General features: G+C 36.4%; 1 protein-coding gene across 7 annotated transcripts in view; it reads right to left on the reverse strand.

Moving 5' to 3' along the window:
* The window catches only part of CDKL3 (cyclin dependent kinase like 3), a 43,045-nt gene that overhangs the window by 15,218 nt on the left and 6,077 nt on the right, over positions 1–21,750 (reverse strand). For 5 of the 7 annotated variants that reach the window (XM_036014017.1, XM_036014016.1, XM_036014018.1 and 2 more), the window contains exons 3-6: positions 18,547–18,741; positions 10,004–10,182; positions 5,385–5,497; positions 1,963–2,102 (exon numbers count right to left, since the gene is read on the reverse strand). In XM_036014017.1, the coding sequence (XP_035869910.1) occupies positions 1,963–2,102; positions 5,385–5,497; positions 10,004–10,182; positions 18,547–18,741 (627 nt within the window). The remainder of the gene's footprint in view (positions 1–1,962; positions 2,103–5,384; positions 5,498–10,003; positions 10,183–18,546; positions 18,742–21,750) is intronic. The other 2 variants (XM_036014020.1, XM_036014019.1) reach the window with 1 other exon arrangement.

Below are 21,750 nucleotides of genomic sequence, written 5' to 3' on the forward strand. Positions count from 1 at the left end.
TGGTGCCAGCCACTTTAGTTCCTCCCTGTATGGCACTGGTGCCTTTCAAGCTGCTACCCCAGTGTTAGAGCTTAGAGGGAGTAAGTCTGAGTAAGTTTGTGTGTGCGTTCTTTAAGAGGAACTGCTTGGGACTCCAGAAGTTTCTTCCATTGACTCATCCCTGCTGGGTTTTACAGCTGGAAGTTATAGGGACTTATCTTTCTGGCACTAGTACCCTGCATTGGGGGGTCTGGTGTGGGGCTGGGACTCCTCACTCCCAAGATATTTCTCCTGAATTTTTATCAGCCACACATGTATGTGGGACCAGCCCATTCTGAATCTCCACTTCCTACCAGTCTGGATGGATGTGGTTTTTGTAATTCCGTAGTTGTCAGACTTCCATTTAACTCAACTTCTGCTGGTTCTAAGGGATGGTTGTTCTATAATTTATTTATAATTTTGATGTGGTTGTGTGAGGAGGCAAGCCACTTTTGCCTATGCTGCCATCTTGACCAGAAGTCGGAAACATAAATTTCTATGTATATATTTGGTTAGGAAAGGTCTATGGGTATACAAGTATAAACCAAAATGTTAAAATTAACTTTTTCTGGATTATGGGAGTTAGGAAAATCTTAACCTATCTTTTTTTGTTTATCATGTATTTTCTACTTTTTCTATAATCATTGTATATTGTTTATATAATGAAAACTATGAAATAAAGAAAAGGAATTAAACTGAAAATGTAGTAAACAAATCTGATCCTTAATAAACTCTAGTTCTCTCCAGGTACCAATAAAATAATTTTTTTCCTTCAAGAATAGTCTTTAGATATTATATATCATATGTTCAAATTTATCTAAACAACAGCAAAGACAATTAACATGACCAGTTTACTCAAGGCCCTATGCTCTGAACATTCATTGCCTTATTTAATCCTCCAGCCCCAGAAAATAAATATTGTTAAATGTTGTTTTAGCCCTGACCCATGTGTCTTAGTTGGTCGAGTCTCGAGCGGCAAAGTGAAAAGTCACCAGTTTGATTCCCGGTCAAGGCACATCCCTGAGTTTCAGGCTGGTCCTCAGCTGGGGACATGTGCAACTGATTGATGTTTCTCTCCCTTTCTTTCCCTCTCTTTAAAAATAAATAAATAAATAATCTTTATAAAAATCAATAAAAATATTGTTGTATAGCCCAGTGGACTGAGGCATTGAGATTAAGTGACTTGCCCAAGGTTATAGAGCTACGAGGAGAGAGCTAGGTTTTAAATGTAGTCTTTGTGATTCCGGAGTCCCTTCTTACAAACACTACAGTACATTTGCTTTGAAATTTAGGTGACCACTTTTTTAAGTGCTATATATTAGAAATAAGACAGCTTAGTTGACACTGGGAAAGGAAATTGGCTGGACAGAGTGAACAGGAACACCTACTTTTCAGAGTAAAGTCTCTTACCTTTTGAATTTTGTACCAAGTGTATTGGTATATTTATTACCTAGTTTAAAATGAAAATTAAATTTTAAAATAATTTAAAATTACTACAAAAGGTGTTTTTTCCCCTCCAATTCAAGGTGCACGTGTATTTTGGCATTGGCATGTCTTCAAGCAGTGTTACAACTGCAGGTGCCAATACCTGTAGATACCTGAGGATGCCACTGCATGTGGGACAGCTCCCTAACTTGGGGAGAGTGGTTAGTAAAAGGTGACGATAAACAAATAAGTCCTTAGAATTTTCCCAGTTTACACCTAATTATCATTAAAGTTGAGGCAAACTAAAAATAATAAACAAGATTACCCTAGTGGGCTTTCAGTTCTAATAGTCTATGAATTTTACTTTCTCTGAGCTAACCACAAAGACAAGACTATAGTACTTTTAACAGATACCATTACTCTACAAATCCTTTTAGAATTTCATTGAAGTAATACTCTGAAACTATATTATAATTTATGCAAATTTCCCAGAAATAAGTCCTTAATCTCTTAACGTACGTGAACAACATCTGCCAACAATCCATTTAGCTTTGGGTACTTTTTTCTTGCATTTTTGGGGTGTTGAACTTGAGGAAGGATCACTCCAGCAAAAACTGGACTCTTGGAAAAGATATTCTGCAAATGAGGTGTCAAATTGCCTGAAAAGAGAAAAATATATAAGAAGAGAGAAATTAGTCTACAATAAAAATAATCAGCCCTAACCGGTATGGCTCAGTTGGTTGGGTATTGTTCCTCAAGGCAAAAAGCCACCAGTTTGATTCCTGGTTGGGGAACATGCCTGGGTTGCAGGTGCATCCCCAGTAGGGCCACGTATGGGAGGCAACCCATCAATGTTTCTCTCTCACATCGATGTTTCTCTCCCTCTTTTCCTTCCCTTCTCCTCTCTCTGAAAATAAATAAATAATATCTTCAAAATAATAATCAAATTGCTGTATGTTGTGTATTAAGTTACTAAAAAGAAAGAATAACATTTATACTTTTTAATTTTTTCAAATTGAACAAGAAACTATCTTAATATAGCATAAAAAATTGAAGTTTCCCCAGTAATCTGTTGGTAGCACACAGGCACTAGAGAATGTAAAACAACCAGGCTTATTTTCTTTTCCCACAATATAACACATAATATATGGTGCTATCAGGAAAACAAAATACGAACCTTTACATATTTCCATATGATTATCTAAATGGCCTAACTAGCAAGCATTCATCAACAAAGCCTTACTCAGAATAGCTAACATATTAAAATTATTTAGAAATAGAAATATTGCAGAGAAAAAACAAAGCTAAATAATAGTAGTAGAATGAAAAGAAATTATAAATAGGAGTGAAGGGAGCTAAGTTCTAGTACTAGTTTTGCTACACAACTAGTTCTGTGACCTTGGGAAAGCCGCCTCCCTTTCTGTGCCATGGTTTCCTCATCTTTAAAATGAAAAAAGAATAATCCCACTATCTCTAGGCTTTCTTCCAACATTAATCTTATAACCAAAACTTTAAAGATGACACAAAAATGTGATGCTTTAAGGCTCTGACTGTATCCTTAATCAGTATTTATCCAGATTTCAGCCCTGTCTGGTGTGGCTCAGTGGATTAAGTACTGGACTGCAAACCAAAGAGTCACCAGTTAGATTCCCAGTCAGGGCACATGCCTGGGTTGCAGGCCAGGTCCCCAGTAGGGGTAGTGTGAGAGGCAACCACACATTGATGTTTCTTTCCCTCTCATCCTCCCTCCCTTCCCCTCTCTCTAAATAAATAAACCCTTTAAAAGAAATATTTATCCAGATTTCATGGTTTTTATAGTTGTTCACAGTACTTTCCTCATCATCCTGTAATTACGTGTTCATGTATAGCTTCCCCACCACAGAAAGGGCTCCTCCAGCTCCTCATTCATATATATAGGTACACATTGTATTTAGGCTATGTGTGTATGTATATACTATGTGTGTGTATACATACACATTGTATATACATACAACGTGTATACACACACGCACACGCACACACACACACACAAACTCCATGAGCAAGGCTATCCATCAAAATGCTTCAGCAGTCAAAGCAGATAATCAATTTCACTTTTCATCAAATATATTTTTGAATGGGTTATTTAGCTATTTGGTTATCTACTATGATAAAAAAGGTTTTTGCAGCAAATAATTGACTTTCTATGTCCACATGCTTTTAAAAAGCATGGTACTGGTATAATAACAGACACATAGATCAATGGCACAGAATAGAGAACCCAGAAATAAACCCACACATTTATAGTCAACTAATATTCAACAAAGGAAGCAAGCACATACAGTGGGTTAAAGATAATTTAGCCAATAAATGGTGTTGGGAAAATTGGACAGATACATGCAGGAAAATGAAAACTAGACCATCTTCTTATACCATACACAAGAATAAATTCAAAATGGACCAAAGACTTAAATGTTAGACCTGAAACCATAAAAATCCTAGAAGGAAACATAGGCAGCAAAATCTCAGATATTACTCACAGCAAATTTTTATCAGACATATCTCCCCAGGCAAGGTAAACAAAAGAAAAAATAAACAAATGGGACTACATCAAACTGAAAAGTTTTTGCACAGCAAAGGAAATCATCAACAACATAAAAACACAAACCGAAGAATGGGAGAGCATATTCACCAATACATCTGATAAGGGGTTAATATCCAAAATGTATAAAACACTTATAAAACTCAACACCAAACAAACACACACTGCAATTAAAAAATAGACAAAGGACCTGAATAGACACTACTCCAAGGAGGAATACAGATGGCCAATAGCCATTATGAGATGCTCAATGTCACTAATCATCAGAGAAATGCAAATTAAAACCACAGTGAGATACCATCTCACGCCTGCCAGTATGGTTAATGTCAATAAATCAACAAGCAACAAGTGCTAGTGAGGGTGTGGAGAAAGGGGAACCCTTCTGCACTGTTGGTGGGAATGCAGACTAGTGCAGCCACTGTGGTGGAAAGCAGTATGGAGATACCTCAAAAAATTAAAAATGGATTTGGCTTTGACCCAGCAATCTCACTTCTGGGAATATATCTGAAGGAACCCAAAACACTAATTCAAAACAACATAAGTGCCCCTGTGTTCATTGCAGCATTATTTACAGTCACCAAGATATGGAAGCAGCCAAAGTGTCCATCAATAGATGAGTGGATAACAATTATGGGACATTTATACAACAGAATTCTACTTAGCCATAAAAAAAGGAAAATTTTACCCTTTATTACAGTATAGATGGACCCAGAGAACATTACGCTAAGTGAAATAAGCCACTTAGCAGAGAAAGACCAGTAGCATATGATGTCACTCATATGTGGAATCTAATGAACAAACTCAACTAACAAGACAGAGACAGATTCAGATGGAGAGCAGATGACAGCTAGTGGGGAGAGGTTAGGAGGTGGAAGGATTGAGCAAAAAGGAAAAAGGGCTCATGGACATGGACAACAGTGTGGTGATTGCTGGGGGCATGGGAGTATAAGGGGACTAAAGGGTAATGGAAAAAATACAATAAAGATTAAATAAAATACAAAAAACCATAAATTAAATATATCATTTAAAAGTCTTCTTTGAGTATGCAAATATTTGTAGAAGCCAAAATTTTAAAACAACTTTCAGACCAATTGAAGAGGATTCCTACTGTACCATTTTTCCTAATTATCAGCCATCAACATATGGCTTAGCTATTTGCATCCTGGCAAACAAAATATTTGTAAAAACAGAAGAGAATTTTCTGCTTGCTTTATCAGCTCAAGGCTTCCATCTGCTGCCATCTATCCAAACAAGATGCTTCCCTGTTCTTATAATGAGAAAACTAAATTTGAAAGTCAAGCAAAATTGACCTGGAAACATTTGTTTTAGGCACTTCACACTGTATTTCAGTAATACCTACCTACTTTTAAAACAATTTTATGAAGTAAGTCCAAATCAGAGCTGCTAGGAAGAAAGGGATTTCCAGTGGCCATCTCAATGATCATACAGCCCAAAGCCCAGATATCCACAGGCCTGAAACAGGTAAGAATAAACCACTTTTTCATGGAGAGATACATTAAAAATATTGTCTAAAAGAACTTTTAAAATAAAGGACAAAGAAAAAAGAATGGTTAGGTAGTATTATTTATAAATTTTCACTGTAGTATCATATGCCAACTTTAGGATATACATATATATTAAATATTATCACATGTGGCAATTGAGATAAAAAGTAACTATAATTCTAAAACTGTTTCAGATACTTACATAAGAACATTATGATAAATAGTTTATGAATTAGAATAATTGAATACTAAAGTCATCTTGCATTTTAAAAGTATATATTAAAAATCTCAAACATTAATCACTTTCATTTTATTTATTTATCTTGACACATTGTGAGTCACCCATAATTCAAACTTTTTTCCTATGTAATTAGTTTTTTAAAAGCTAGTTTATATCACTGGGGCTTTTAAACAGATTAAAAATGATCCCCAACATCACCTTCAGAAGAAATACAAATAAATACCACAATGAGACCGATTACTGCTGGTGAGGCTGTGGAAAGCAAATATACATAGGTACTGTTCTGGAAGTGTAAACTTACATAACTTCTTGGAGGAAAAATTGGAAAAGTTACTTTTGAACAAGTACTTTATTCCTAGAAATTGATCCAAAAATCTACTTGCACATGTGCACAAATATAAACATTTCACAGGAACACTGTGGTAGAAAAGCATTGGAAACAACCTAATCATGACATAGGTCTGTCTACGTGTGCTAGTGTAAAGCAATCTCTGAGAGTAACTGCTAGTGGGCACAAGGTTTCATTGTGAGGTGATGAAAATGCCTTAAAATTGATTGTGGTGACAGTTGCACAACTCCGTGAATATACTAAAACCCACTGAATTGTGCACTTTAAATGGATGAATTGTGTATAGGTATTCGAATCATATCTCAAAGAAGCTGGCATAAAACAAGGCTAGATTAAACTAAGTAGATGTACTTTGGGTGTAAAGGTATAAAGAAATACGAAGTAACTGAAGTCAATGTCATGGTTACTTTTGGGGGAAGAGAAAGTGTTATAATTAGAATAGGGCCCATGGAGGGTCTTCTGGAGTGACCAAAAAAATTGTATTTTTTAAAAAAATTAGTTTATTGATTTTAGAGAGAGGAAGGAGGAAAGAGAGAAAGAGAGAAAGATCCATGTGAGAGAGAAACATTGATTGGTTACCTCCCATATGCACCCCAACTGGGGACTGAACCCACAACCTAGGCATGTGCCCTGACTAGGAATGAAACACCCAACCTTTTGGTTCACAGGATGACATTCCAACCAACTGAGCCACACCAACAAGGGCAAAATTCTATTTTTTGACTTGATGGTAAGGTATACATTTATTGTGTAGGCTTTTCTGGTACCTGTATTTTGTTTTACAATGAAAGGTTTTTTTAAAAAAAAAACAAACACTCACAGCCCTGGCCATGTAGCTCAGTTGGTTAGAACATCGCTTCCATACTCCAAGGTTGTGGTTCCATTCCCTGGTCAGGGCACATGCAAGAATCAGGCATGAATGCATGCATAAATACGTGGAATAACAAATTGATGTTCCTCTGTCTCTCTCTCTCCCTCTCACTCCTTCTTTCCTCTCTAGAATCAATTAAAAAAAAAACAACACTCACAAGCAAATCTATTTTAAACACAATGTGAGGCCTCATAGAATCCAAACTTGCCATGTACAGGGCACCAACTTTGGCTCTGTGGAGTACAAGAGATATTCTACTGCTCCTCAAGGAACTTATCTTTCAGCTAGAAATATTTAAAAAACAATAGCTAGAGTACAGCTAGGCCACATTGAATATTAACTGGCACAGAACTTACAATGTGCCAAGTTTAGATGGGGATATGATTTAGGGGTAAGCAATAGGGTATGGGGATGCCCTACTTCTGGACAGCTGGGGAAACAAATACTAGCTTAATTCCAGTGATACATATAAAGACAAGTTATTCCTATATAACTCTAGTCTGTTTCCGTTTTTTTGTGGTATTTTTGCTGTACATATTACATCTATTTATGTTATAAATCAAACAATACGTTGCTTTAATTATTACTTCACAATCTATGATAATATACTTACATTTCCTGAGCCAAATATAATTCGGCTCCTCCCTACATTCCTTTTGTTGTTATTGGCAAATATACATATAAAATATACATTTATATATTTATATGTTTATAGGCCCAACAATATATTATGTGCATAGTATTTCATACAATTGCCTTTAAAATCACACAAGAGAATAAGGGATAAAGATATGAATGTATGCTACCATATTTTGGCATGTACAATGCACTCCAGTGTATAATGTACACCCTCATTTTTGGCCCAAACTTTCAGGAAAAAAATCTTTCATTTTAATTTTTTAATTTATTTATATTTAGTAACAAAACCAATTATCATATTCCAAGGTATTATTTTGCATATGGATATCATTATTGTTTTCTAGAGTTATACTTTTAATGCATAAACATAAATAAAAGAATTAAAAACATGTATAAAGATACAGAATTAGTATCACCCATGTATAATGTGCATCCTTACTTTTCCCTCAAAAATTTGAGCAAAAAAAGCACACATTATACATGGCAAAATACAGTATCTTTTATAGTAACGTAAGTACCTTTACCTGTGCTCATTGCTTTTCTTGTGGATTCAAATTACTCTCTGGGGTCACATGTTTTCAACCTGAAGCACTTCCTCTAGTAACTCCTGTTAGGCAGGGGTGCTAGCAACAAATTCTCTGTTTTTGTTTATATGGGAAAGTCTTTATTTCACCTTTATTCTTGTAAGATAAGTTTGCTGGATATAGGAGTTTTGGTTAGTAATTTTTTTCTTTACGTATTTTGAATATGCTGTACCACTACTTTCTGGCCTACATTGTTTCTACTGAGAAGTTAGCTGTTATTCCTATGGAAGTGCCACTGTAAGTGATGAATTACTTTTCTCTTGCTGTTTTTAAGATTTTCTTCTTGTTTTTAACTTTTGGCATTTTATTGCTATATCTGTTTGTGGCTTTCTTTGACTTGATCGTACTTGGAGTTTTTTGAGCTTCTTGGTTATCGTTTTTCAATGAATCTGGTCCCTTTTCATTCACTATGCCTTCTAATATTTTTTCTTCTCCTTTCTCTCCTCTCTTTCTGGTACTCACAGCAGGGAGACAGTCTGGTAGGGCATCAGTGGTAAGTACAGTAGAAAAGGTACTATGGAGTGACTTCCAGCAAATTGGCTTCCTTTCTGTGCCTCAGTGTCCTCTTATTTAAAATGAGGATAACAATAGCACCACTTTTATCACAGGGTTATCGTGAAAGTTAAATGATTTAATGCATGTAAAGTATTTAGAACAATTTCTGACACAAAGTACTCTTTAATATTAGATAATATATATATAAAAAGAGAACAATGATTTCTAGAAAAAGCACACAAAAATTATCCCCCTACTTTTTAAAATTTAAAACAAATACTATTTATTTATTTTTAGAGAGAGGGAAAGGGAGAGAAAAAGAGAGGAAGAGAAACATTGATGTGGGAGATAAACACTGATCAGTTGCCTCTTACATGCCCCCACCTAGGGACCTGGGACAGCACCCAGGCATGTGCCCTGACCAGGAATACACCTGGTGACCTTTCACTTTGCAGGACAATGCCCAGTCCACTAAGCCAAGCTGGTCAGGGCGCCCCCCTCCATTTCTTGTATTAGTTGTACAATGTGGTTCCTTTATGTTCTCTCAGATTCATTATTTGCATATTAGGTTGCTGTTTCATACACTGTATCTATTGTTGCACAATAAACTGAGACCATGCTACTTTTTGAGGCATCTGGAACAGTATAATTTAAAAATTATTACTTGCCAGTCTTTGCAAAGAGAATGCCATATCCCAGAAAATGGAAAACTTGGCAGTTCTTATAGTAGGGTAAATTTTATTTTAAATTGTATTTATTTTTAGACAGGGGAAGGAAAGGAGAAAGAGAGGGAGAGATACATCAATGTGTGATTGCCTCTCACACTACCCCTACTGGGGACCTGGCCTGCAACCCAGGCATGTGCCCTGAGTGGGAATCAAATTGGCAACCCTTTGGTTGCAGTCCAGTGCTCAATCCACTGAGCCACACCAGCCAGGACAGAGTGAGGTAAATTATTTTTAAAATCTTTGCAGAATGTAGAGGCTCAAGATAAGCAGAGAAGGCAACTCTGCCAAGGATGGGGCACTGAAGCAAGCATGAATACAGGCTGAAGGGTGTCTCCATAGGTCTCTTGGAGTTGGGGCCATTCAGCCCCAAAAAGCAAGCACGTCAACATCTACAGCCAGCAGGTCAGGTGCCTATGAGGCAGGCCTCTGTTCTATGCAGAGGTATCTCTTTCTTATCCCCAATTCAGATGCAGAAAGCAGAGGGTGTCCGTAGTAGGGGTGACAGATTCACCAAAGGAAAAATAGAGATTGACAGGAAAGGCCAGAGACATCCCAAAATATACATACTTTCCATAACAGGTATCTTTTAATACTAATTCTGGAGCTCTATACCAGCGTGTGGCCACATAGTCTGTATAAATGTCCCCAGGGGCTGCTAGCGTTCGTGCAAATCCAAAATCACAGAGTTTAGTAATTCCTGACTGGGATACTAAAACATTCTCAGGTTTTATATCCCGATGAATGATCTAGAAAACAAACAGAAGATGCAACACATTAAAATGAGGTTTTATTACCCAGAGAATCTCACAAAAGTTATACAGAGAAAATTTAGCTAATTAAGATAGTAAAACTATTTCTTACCACATGCAAGAATTAGTCACACAATGCAAAAGCTAAAGTTATACATTTTCAATTCTTGCCCCATACATCATCTCGTAATGAAAGAAAATCAAGAAAACAAGTATAGACCCTGGCCAGGCAGCTCAGTTGGTTAGAGCATCATCCTGATATGCCAAGGTTGTGGGTTTGATTCCCTGTCAGGGCACATAAAATAATCAATGAATAAATGCATAAATAAGAGGAACAACAAATCCCCTTCTCTCTCTCAAAAAAATGAAAAATTTCAAAAGAAAACAAGTATAATACTAAAAAGGTAAGTCACATTCCTAAAAGGAAAAGTAAACAAAAGAACTTAACAAAAAAAGTTGAACTTTTCCTTTAGCCCCATGTCACAGCCCAGGTACTGCCCTTTCTCTCATTTCCTTCACAGCTAATCCTCTCGAAGTCATCACCGTTACTCATCCTTCACTTTATGTCCACTCATTCCCTTCTCCAAGTAATCTGTTTTCTGCTTGTATGTTCCGTTAACTGGCCTGAGCTAATGTCAACAACTTAATTGTTGCTACATCCAAAGAGACATCCCTCAATACATACCTTACTTAATATCTTAGTGTAAAAATGTTGCCAACCACTCCCCCGTAACTGATTTCTAGGACCTAAAACTCTCCCAGGCTCTTTCTAGCTCTGCAGCAATTCTCTATCAGTCCCTTAAATATAGGGTTCTGATCTTAGGCTTTCTCTTCTCATACATCATGCTTCCTGAACAATCTCATCTGCTTTTTTTTTTTTTTTTTGACCACTTTCTTCCTTTGGTTATGGGGACTCCATACTCTTGGGCTTCTTTTCACCTATTGGCTACTCCATCTCAATCTCATCTACTTTTATAACTTTAGTAACTATCTGTATAATGATGCTTTCCAAATTTCTATGTCTAATTTCTATTTCTAGACATCACTCTTGGTTTCTGCAAGAAGTGGAATTCCATAAGAAATCCCACTTAGCAGATCCAAAACTAAACACATCATCTCCCCCAAACTTACTTGTGCTTGGTAGTCCTTTAGCTCAGTGAATGGAACCAACAATGACCCATGTCTCAACCCAGAAACCCAGGTATTTTTCTCCCTCATCTCCCATATACTCTTAACCTATCTCCTCACCCAAGTTCAAGGCCCCCCCCCCCCCCCCCAGCTCTCTCACTGAAAATTACAACACTGCTAACTGGTCTTCCTGCATTCACTCTGATGCCCTCCAATCCACCATCCATAATGAAGTCACAGTACTATTTTAAAACCACATGTGATCATGTTGCTTCTCTGTTTAACATCCTTCAAGGATTCCCTGCCCTACACGACAAATTTGAAACTCTTTAAAATGGCTTGTAAAGCCTTGTAGGATTTGAACCCAGTTTGCTTTCTCAAGCTTCTCCACTTCTTTTCTTAGAATATTAGTTTCTCAACTTTCTAGAGTTTGTCTCATCTGTGCATTTGTTGATGCTGCTTCAACTGCCTGGACAACTGTTTCCTCAGGTCTCAGCTTAGATGTTCCTTCCATTTGTTTTGATAACATCCTGTACTTCCCCTATCACAGTATGTGTTGTGCTGTATTATTAATTGCCTGTTTACTTGTTTGTGACTCCCACCAGACTGTAAGCTGCATGAGGGCGAGATGTAGCATATTTTGCTGTGTATAATGTGCACTTTTTGCCCAAATTTTTTAGGGAAAAATAGGATGTGTGTTATACATGGGAACTGGTGCTGACGCATGGTTACGCATTGTACACATGAGGATATATGAGGAACTCATCATATGTGGCAAAATATGGTATGTCTTGTTTAAGCTATATTCCCACTGTCCAGTACAGTGCCTAACACAAAGAAGGCATTTTAAAACTTTATCAAATTAATGAAGTATGTTGTCATCACTAGAAAGGTATCACAGCACAAGTGAAAATATTTCAGTGACAGAAATCTGAGCTCTCTCCTTGTTTATAAAACTTACTGCTATATCTTTGGGATTGACTCTTGTTCTGCCTCAGTGTTCCTCCATAAATGACCAAAATTTAACTTAGGGTAATGAGCCATATTACAGGTGCCACCTGTACAACTACATGGATCTATTTTTACTTCCAAAATTTTTACTGAGTGATTACTACATGCCAGTGACTATTCCAAAATCCAAGGATGTAATGTGAACAAAAGTAGACCTGAACAAGCACATTAGGATAACACCACACACACTGACCACCACACACCCACCACCCTTCTCCTCCGTGCTCTGGATGGACAGCAGAAGGAGCCACCCAGCTGCCACCCTAACATTCTCACTCTTTCCAACAGCTAACAGCATGACTGCATGCAGAATTGTGTTACCCATGAGAACCACACATTCTCTGAATCCCAACTCTTAAAATTGTATGTTCTGACAACATCCTCCTTGGTCTTCCACAATCACAGTGAGACCTTCATAAACAGAATTTTTCTATTTGTTTAGGTCTTCCTTCACTTCTCTCATCAATGTTTAGAGAGGCTGGAAGTGAGATGTTCATAAAGGGTTGGCAAAGCTCTAACACAGTGCTGAGAATCAAGGCCATGTGCAGAGCTGTGCATATGCTGGAAAGACCCAAGATGGTCCTAAAGTCTTGCCTCAGCTGACTTTAAGGCTCTATACAAGCAGGAAGGTAAGGCTGAGGCAGAGCTCTAAACTGTTTGTCTGAACATTGAAGGCATGTCCCAACACACAGAAAGAGCCCCTCAGTAAATAAGGCTGAGAGGCTTACTGGTTTCCGGTGCTTCAGTAAACCTATGTCCAGTCATTAGCTAACCACTAAGGTAGCTGAGCAGAGATTTCACACGATGAAAACAGACTTCACAGAATTAGTTCAGAAAAGTAACTAAACAAATAGCCACCCCAACAAACAGCAACAACAAACCCTGAGAGACAGGAAACTGATTTTCAGAGTGAATACCACATTAAAGTTATTCTAAGAAACAAGTATGGCCCATACACAGGAAAGAAAAACTGTCAATAAGAAACTTTTCCTGAGGAAACCCAGACATTGAACTTTCCAGACAAAGACTCTAATCAGCTATTTTAAATATGTTCAAAGCTAAAGGAAACCATGTCCAAATGAAAGAAAAGTATGAACACAATGTCTCACCAAATCAAGAATATCAATTAAGAAGAAGAAATTATTAAAAAGAACTAAATAAGACACTAAATATCAAGAAAGCAAAAAGAGCCCTCCCTGGGTGGCTCATTTTGTTGGAGTGTTATCCCCTGCACCAAAAGTTTGCAGGTTCAATCCCCAGTCTGGGTGGGTACGGGAAGCAACTGATGTTTTTCGCTCATTTCAATATTTCTCTCTTCTTCTCTCCCTTCCTCTCTCTCTAAAAACAGGAAACATATCCTTGGGTAAGGGTTTTTTTAAAAAAGCAAAAAAATCCACAGAATGAGAGAAAAATATCTGCAAGTCATATATCTACCTGATAATCACCTAGTATCCAAACCATGTTGTATAAAATACAGCTCAACAATAAAAATAACCCAATTTAAAAATAGGCAAAGGACTTAAATAAACATTTCTTCAAAGAAGATATGCAAATATGAACTTGCCTGTTCTGGAGATTTCATGTAAATGGCATTTACACTGTAGTCTTTTGCATCTGACTGCTTTTATTTAACATTAAGTTTTCAAGGGTCATTCATGCAGTAGCACGTATCAGTACTTAATTTCTTCTCGTGGCTGAATAAATTCCATGGCATGGAGCTACCTTATTCATCAGATGCTATACACTTTAGTTGTCTCTGCATTTTGGCTATTATGAAAATGCTGCTGTGAACATTCCTGTGCAGGGTATTAGTGAATATGTGTCTTCAGTTCTCTTGGGTAGATACCTAGGAGTGGAATTCATGGGTCATATTGTAATTCTACATTTAACTTTTTGAGGAGCTGCCAAACAGTTTTCCATAGCAGCTACATCACTTTACATTCCCACCAACTGTACGTGAGGTTCCAATCTCTCCACTTCCTTGCCAACGTTTGTTGTGTTTTCTAAATTACATCCAGCTTCATGCATATGAGCAGTGTCTCATTTTGATTTTAATTTGCATTTCCATAATGACTAATGATATTGAGCATCATTTCATGTGCTAGCAGCCATTTGTGTATCTTCTTTGGAGACATTTCTATTCAAGTCCTTCGCCCATTTTTAAATTGGGTTATCTTTTTATTTTGAGTTGTATTTTGTATATCTTGAATACTAGATGTTCATCAGTTATAGTATGATTTGTAAATATTTTCTCCCATTCTTTAAACTGTCTTTTTATTTCCTTGAGGTCCTTTGGTCCACATAAATTTTTAATTTTAATGAAGAATTTCTCTATTTTGTCCTTGATTGCTTTTGGTGTTATCTCTAAAGAACTATTGCCTAATACATAGTCATACAGGTTTTTACCTATGTTTTCTTCTAAGAGTTTTATAGTTTTAGCTCTTACATTAGATCTTTGATCCGTTTTGAGTTAATTTTGTATACTGTGTTAACTATCATTGTTTGGATTTAAACAATGAGTTTGATCCTCCTTTACTTATTAGTGGAATGCTCCAGAACTACGTAAAACTCCACTTAATGATCTGATTTACAATACCTCTGCTCTATATAGCCCTATGCGCTTGAATTTAAACAGCCATTTCAGAATAAGGTTTGAACTTCCATATCCTTTAATGGCCTCAGAGGGCCTGGTTCTAAATCACTTAGAGCTTCAATTTAATAAACTTTCCAATTGAATGTTACACAATTAAATGCTAATGTCTATGTGAAAAAAATAAGCCAACAGCTTCCAGAAGGATGAATAAGGATGTTTGAAGCAGACTGCAAGAGTGGGAATTCCCTATTTGCCCTAAAAATGGAAAGTGGAGTCCTTGATTGGATCCTGATTTCAATAAATGTAAAATCTGTAAAAAACATTTTAGGAACAATTGGCTAAATTTTAATACAAATTTGATATTAAATGACTTAGGAAATTATTGTTAGTTGTGCAGATGTGGTGTAATGACTGTGAATTTATATAAAAATATGCTTTTTTAAAGAGATATATAGTGAAGTATTTGGGGATACAATGTCAGGTTGCCTATAACTTAAAATACTTCAAAAAACAAAATAGAGGAAGCACATATACCTAAATATTAACAACACATTAAAATATATTAAGTAATATTGAAATGTTAACAATATTACTCAAAGAATAATTCCTTGTTTGAAAGACTATGAGTTTAAAATCCAAAAGAAGAGTTAAGAAAATATGCAAAAATGACCTAAATTTAGGGAAGCAGAGCTTTGTGAAGTAGGAAGTGGGGTTGGAGTGAGGGAAGATTAATAGTTTTTAATTATTAATCAGAATTACTTATAATTAACAAAGTTTACTGAAAATTGGATAAAATTTAATAAGCTCCAAAGGTGGGAACCAAGTCTCTTACTCGAGACTGCGTCCTCAGCACCTAGTACAATCAACATCTGTTACCAGAAAATGTTCAGTAAATATTGTTGAATTAATAAATGAGGGAATCACCACCTCCACCCCATAAGCGGCCAACTATTCTCATTTACACTCTGACTGCTTCTAAATGGTTTTGAAGAGGCTTATATTAATAACCAGATAAAAACTTTAAATTACAAAACCACCCAAATGAAAAAGATGAACTAGGTTCCTATAGTTAGTTACTGCAACTGAACACTAAATTTCTGTCAGAGCTGCCTAGAAACCAGTATAAAAAAATCTTTTCATTATTAAATAAAAGAAGGTAAATAAATACTTCCAGACAAAAAACGCTTTTGCTGTTACTGAACTGTATCTGACTTCATGGATTCTTATTGAGGGGGACCCAGGGTATCATGGCAGAGAATGTCTCAGACATTTCAGTTATATAAAAACTCAATCACCTCGAATTTGGAGATATTAGGAAAATAACGGTTTCCTTTCTTGATTTTTGTCAACATGAAGATAGCCTTCAACCATCAAGGCCAGCATCCAGATATCCAGATAAAAAGTATAATATTTATTCTAATGAGCCACTGCCTTAATTCTTGTTCTCATTCTGTGAGGTGAGGGACAGAGATAATTTTACTCCAGGTCCTGGATGAGAATAAGAAAACATGAAAATGTGGGGGCTCCTGTCCAGGCCTCTTTCCCTGCTGCCCCCGCACATGCTCACAGACGTTCCTTCGTTCCTTCGTACTTGGGGCCGAGGGCCACCTTTCACTTTTCTCTGTCCCTTCGAGAGTAGTCCACCCTTACCTCCTCAACCAGAGTCTCCAAGAGGAAGATTCCCAAATCTGTATAACCAATTCTGACAACTTCTTAAGGCCACATTATACAATTGGTTAAACACTATTTTTACTTAAACATTCTCATTGTCCCTCGAAATATATCAATACATCTGAAAGCAATTCCCCTTTCTAAAGTCAGTTGCTGCCAACAGCACTGCAATTCTCCTGCTCTCAAATTAAAAATATTGGAATTATCTTCAATTTTTCCCTGTTTGCATCCCTCTCATATCTAGGTCATTCCCAAATCCTGACATTTCTCTGTCACAGTCTTTCCGTCCCTCCCACTGCCATTCTTCCTCCCCTTCCCACCACCACCAGGCTAGCTGGAGCCCTCACAACTTCATTTCTGGGCTGTCACAGCAGCCTCTCCCCGATCTCCCTGTCCCTCTCCATACTTATTCTCCCCTCTTGCTGAAATAATGTTTTGTTTTTAATCCTATCAAAGCAATACTGAAAACTTTCCATGGTTTCCCAGTATCCTCATGAAAAAGTCCAAACTCTTCAGGATGATTTCAAAGCCCTGAAAACCTCTCCCCAGGGCACCTGTGCAATCTTATCTCCCCTTACCTGGTCTCTGTAAGTGTATATATCACCACTCTCTGAAGTTCTCTGCCCAGGCCGACCTCTATTCTCACAGTGGTGCCCTATCTGAATGTGTTTCTTCTCCTAGTGAAATCATAGTTACAGTTCACAATTGTACTTACTTTAGTTTTAGCTCTTCTTCAAAGCTTTCTACTCTCAGTCTAGCCCATACTGGTACCTCCCTTTATTCAAGACACATTTTTAAAGTCTATGATAGACATGGCAGTGCAGAAATACAGATAACATCACTATTCTGGACTCCCTACCAACACTATTACTGGGCACTTAAAATGTGCCTGACAAGCTGCTAAACACTTTAGGCCTACTACCTAACTTGATCTTTACAAAAAATCTGCGAAGTACAACAGTAGCCCTTCACAGGTAAAGGAAATGAAGCTCAGAGAGGTTAGACAACTTTCTTGGGGCCATAGAGTAATGGGGCTGCCACCTTTCATTGTGCAGGTTGTGAAGTGTACAAGTTGTGTGTTTATCCACAGATAAGTCAGTGGGTGAAAACCCAAGGTAGTCTGATTCCCAAGACTGGGTGCTCTTAACTCTCGAGTTATACTGCCTCTCACTGATCTACCTGGCAAGGAAATTACAATCTGAATTCCAGTTGCTATCACAACCATACTTTTTCAAAGCAGCAAAATGTGAGGCACTATTAGCAAGAGAGAACATCATAAATTAGGATGTCTGAAAAAGTCTGAGATATATATAGATGTTATAATTGTATCACTTACTAATAAAACTACTTTTGAGGCTTTTCCTGTCATTTCCTGAATAACACCTAACATTCCAGAAAGTAGAGCTCATGGTGAGAACAAAGCATCTCCATAAAAGTCCACTAAGCTAAATACATACTGGGCAACGCTAAAGGCAACACCAAAAATCAGACAAGTTGCTCTTCTTTCCCTTCTTGACTTTCCATAAGTTAAACAAGGCTTTGTATCTCCTGGCTACTATATTTCTCTTTTCTTCCCCTAAAGGCATCCATGTTCACTTGCCACTCCCCTTGCCTTTTCCAGTTCCTCCTTAACCCTCCCTTCATTTGAGCCAGCAGAGCTTTCAATGTTTTAAATGTACTGTCTCTAATAAAAGATGCCTCAGTTGACTCTGTACCAAACTTATTAATACCTCCTTTAGCATGCCTATAACTGTCTGCCTTATAACTATAAATACTGGGTACTCAATATGTATTTTGGTTCTGCAACTAAATTGTATGTAAGGTAGTGATCCTATTTTCAGGATGTCAATATTGTACAGAAAAATAATTTTAACAACCTTAATATAAACAGAAGAATGTTTCAAGGGTACTTATCATTCATATACATCCTATAGTTTGGCTTATTCTGTAGCACTTACATTATTATTGTGAAGATATTCAATTGCTCGAATGATCTGGAAGAGGTATTTTTTAAGTCGTTTATTCTCTAGTCCATGACAATAATGTTGTAACTCATCTAATATTGTGTGGTCAATAAATTCAAACACCAAATGAATTTTCTTTTTCTGTCTAAACACTTCAATCAGATTGACCAAATTTTCATGATGGAATTGCTATTGACAAAAGAAACAGAATTTTAATAAATTATTTCATGCATAATAATTTGTACATATAACACCTATGACATATTAAAAAGAAGTAGCAATATTCTCAGCTTTGTTTCCTCCATGCATTTCAACAGATTTCTCAACTGATTTGCTTACATTCCTATTTTAAGAAAATGTTAACTATTTCATAATTAATATTTATAGGACAAAGGGAAATGTTTTACCTTACTTTGTTAGCATTTGATTGCTTATTAAAATAATTTAGAGTTAATGTACTATAATGCAAGTTGGTATGCTGCTAAGAGATGTCTTCCTACTTTTTAGTTTAATTTGTGGCTAAACTAAAAAAAATTTTTAATCCTCAACCAAGGCTATGTTTATTGATTTTAGAGAGAAGGGGTGAGAGGGAGAGGGTAAAGGGAGGGAGAGAGAGAGAAAGAAAGACAGAGAGAGAGAAACATGATCAAATGCCTCCCTTACATACCCCTGACTGGGGATCTAACCCACAACCTAGGTATGTGCCCTGAACTGGAATAAAACTCCCAACCCTTTGGTGCACAGGACAACAGGACGAAGCTCCAAGCAACTGAGCCACCTCACCAGAATGATTTGTGGTTAAATTTAACATCTGAAATTTAAAAGGTCCTTATGTTTTCAAATAAGCAGGGATTTCAATACTACTGAATATGTAATCTGAATTTACATGACTTAATCATTCTCTAAGTTTGGTCCTAAACTCTTGAGAGTAAAATCTAAGTTCCAAATATAAGAAAAGATATCACACTGTAACAATAGAGTATCAAAATATCTAGAAACTTTTCAGATATATGAAATATCAACTTATAGCCATAAGGACTTTTCATAAATATACACTTATTTGTGGGTACATTTTTGTTCTATTAAGCATTATTCTATTCTATTGGAATAAAATAATAGTCCATTATTCTATTGAACAACATGACATCTTTTCATACTGGAATTAATCACCGTTAAAATAATTTCAAAATATAAAAAATGGCATGTATCACCTTAGGAAACAAATAACATTTTAATATTTTATGCTACTTATTCTACTTTATAATACATTGATTTAATTATAATCAACTCTCAAATTCTTGATTTTTAAAAATCACCAAAAATATCTATTCATTTGGCTAAAAATTAAATGGTATATTTTCAATGTAGGATTCATTAAAAAACTATACTTTTATGAAAATTATTTGCCTTTATTCCCATTGGACAATATCAATTTTTCTACTTATCTGTATTAATACAAAAACCAGTCCTTAAAACATGACTAATAGAAACACATGCCAAAATGCAATGCCAGATGCCTTTCCTATTTTGGTTCCCAATTTCCCTAGGGGGCCAGATGCCAGAGTGCTGCAGTGACAACATGCTGGCAGTAGCAAAGAGAAATGACTGCTTTTGGACACTACAATATTAACCTTTTAACTAAGGAAAATTACCCGTCTCCTATCCAGTATTTATTCTAAAGGCAAAAGCAGTAAAGAGTTAATGGGAGTTATTAATAAGCATTAGGGAAGATCCACCAAGGGGTAAGGAATCAGGCACACTCTCAAATAAACCAAGACACTCCCTAGAAATGCTCCATTACCCCTTTTCAAGTGGTTTGCTCTTTTCCCCCTTCATTACTAGATAACTTTTATACAGATATTCTCACTAATCACTGCCATTTCTTTAGTGAAATTCCAGAAGATAAAAATTTAGTTCAAATTAAGTCATTATGACAATCCTTTTAGACTAAGAATGTTAACTAATCCAAGACATCTCTCTTGTGGAATTAAATTAAAAATTCTATAAGAAATAAACATTCAAATACAAATAGTATTTGTACCAATACAAATAGTTAAGGTACCTCAAAATAGTCTGTATAATAATTATAACAGTTAAGTACATTTTCAAATTTATCTCTGTGTTTTTGCTACATAATTGGCTTTTAAAAATGATTAAATAGCCCTGGCCAGTGTGGCTCAGTTGGTTGAGTGTTGTTCTGACAAGCGAAGGGTTGCTGGTTCAATTCCTGGTCCGGGCACATGCCTGGGTTGCAGGTCGGTCCCCATTTGGGTCCTGTGTGAGAGGCAACCCATCGACGTTTCTCTCCCACATAGATATTTCTCTCCCTCTCTTCCCCTCTGTTTAAAAATAAATAAAAATTAGCCCTGGCTGGCATAGCTCAGTGGATTGAGCGCGGGCTGGGAACCAAAGTGTCCCAGGTTCGATTCCCAGCCAGGGTACATGCCTGGGTTGCAGGCCATTACCCCCAGCAACCGCACATTGATGTTTCTCTCTCTCTCTCTCTCTCTCTCTCTCTCCTCTCTCTCTCTCTCTCTCTCTCTCTCCCTCCCTTCCCTCTCTAAAAATTAATAAATAAAATCTTTTAAAAAATAAATAAAACTTTAAAAAATGATTAAATAAAAAAATAATCAGTTTACATGCAACAGAGTTGAAGAAAGGGAAAGATATTGGCTGGGAAAAGTTCTCCTTCTAATCCGATTTTTCATTTACAGTGCATAACAGTTTGCCTTACAGTATTATTATGTTTTAGGTCATCCGGATAAGGACTGGTACCTTTCACAAAACTCTAACATCTTTACTGATTTTTACTTTCCTTTTCATTGCCTAGAAATAGAGCAGTTCCTACAATCCACAGATGCCTGATAATATTTCTTCTATTTAGAAAGCAAATTGATCCATCATATCTAATATACACTTACAAAGAGAATATTACTTTTGCATCAGATAAAAATGGGCAAGAAGAGTATCTGTTTTCTTCATTACATAAAACATCTAGAATACATGTCAAAGTTATAAACCTTGAATCATCTAGATGAATTCCAATATATAAAATACATATATATTTAAATATTTTTAAATCACTAGTTTTGAACCCAGTCCCCAAGGGATGTTAATGCTCCTTCCTTCACACTCCTAACTGAGTTCTTTCCCCAGGGTTGACCTGTCAGACCTACACAAAATCTTATCTTTTTCCCT

The sequence above is a fragment of the Phyllostomus discolor genome, chromosome 13 (assembly GCF_004126475.2).
Source record: "Phyllostomus discolor isolate MPI-MPIP mPhyDis1 chromosome 13, mPhyDis1.pri.v3, whole genome shotgun sequence".
Lineage (NCBI taxonomy): Eukaryota > Metazoa > Chordata > Mammalia > Chiroptera > Phyllostomidae > Phyllostomus > Phyllostomus discolor.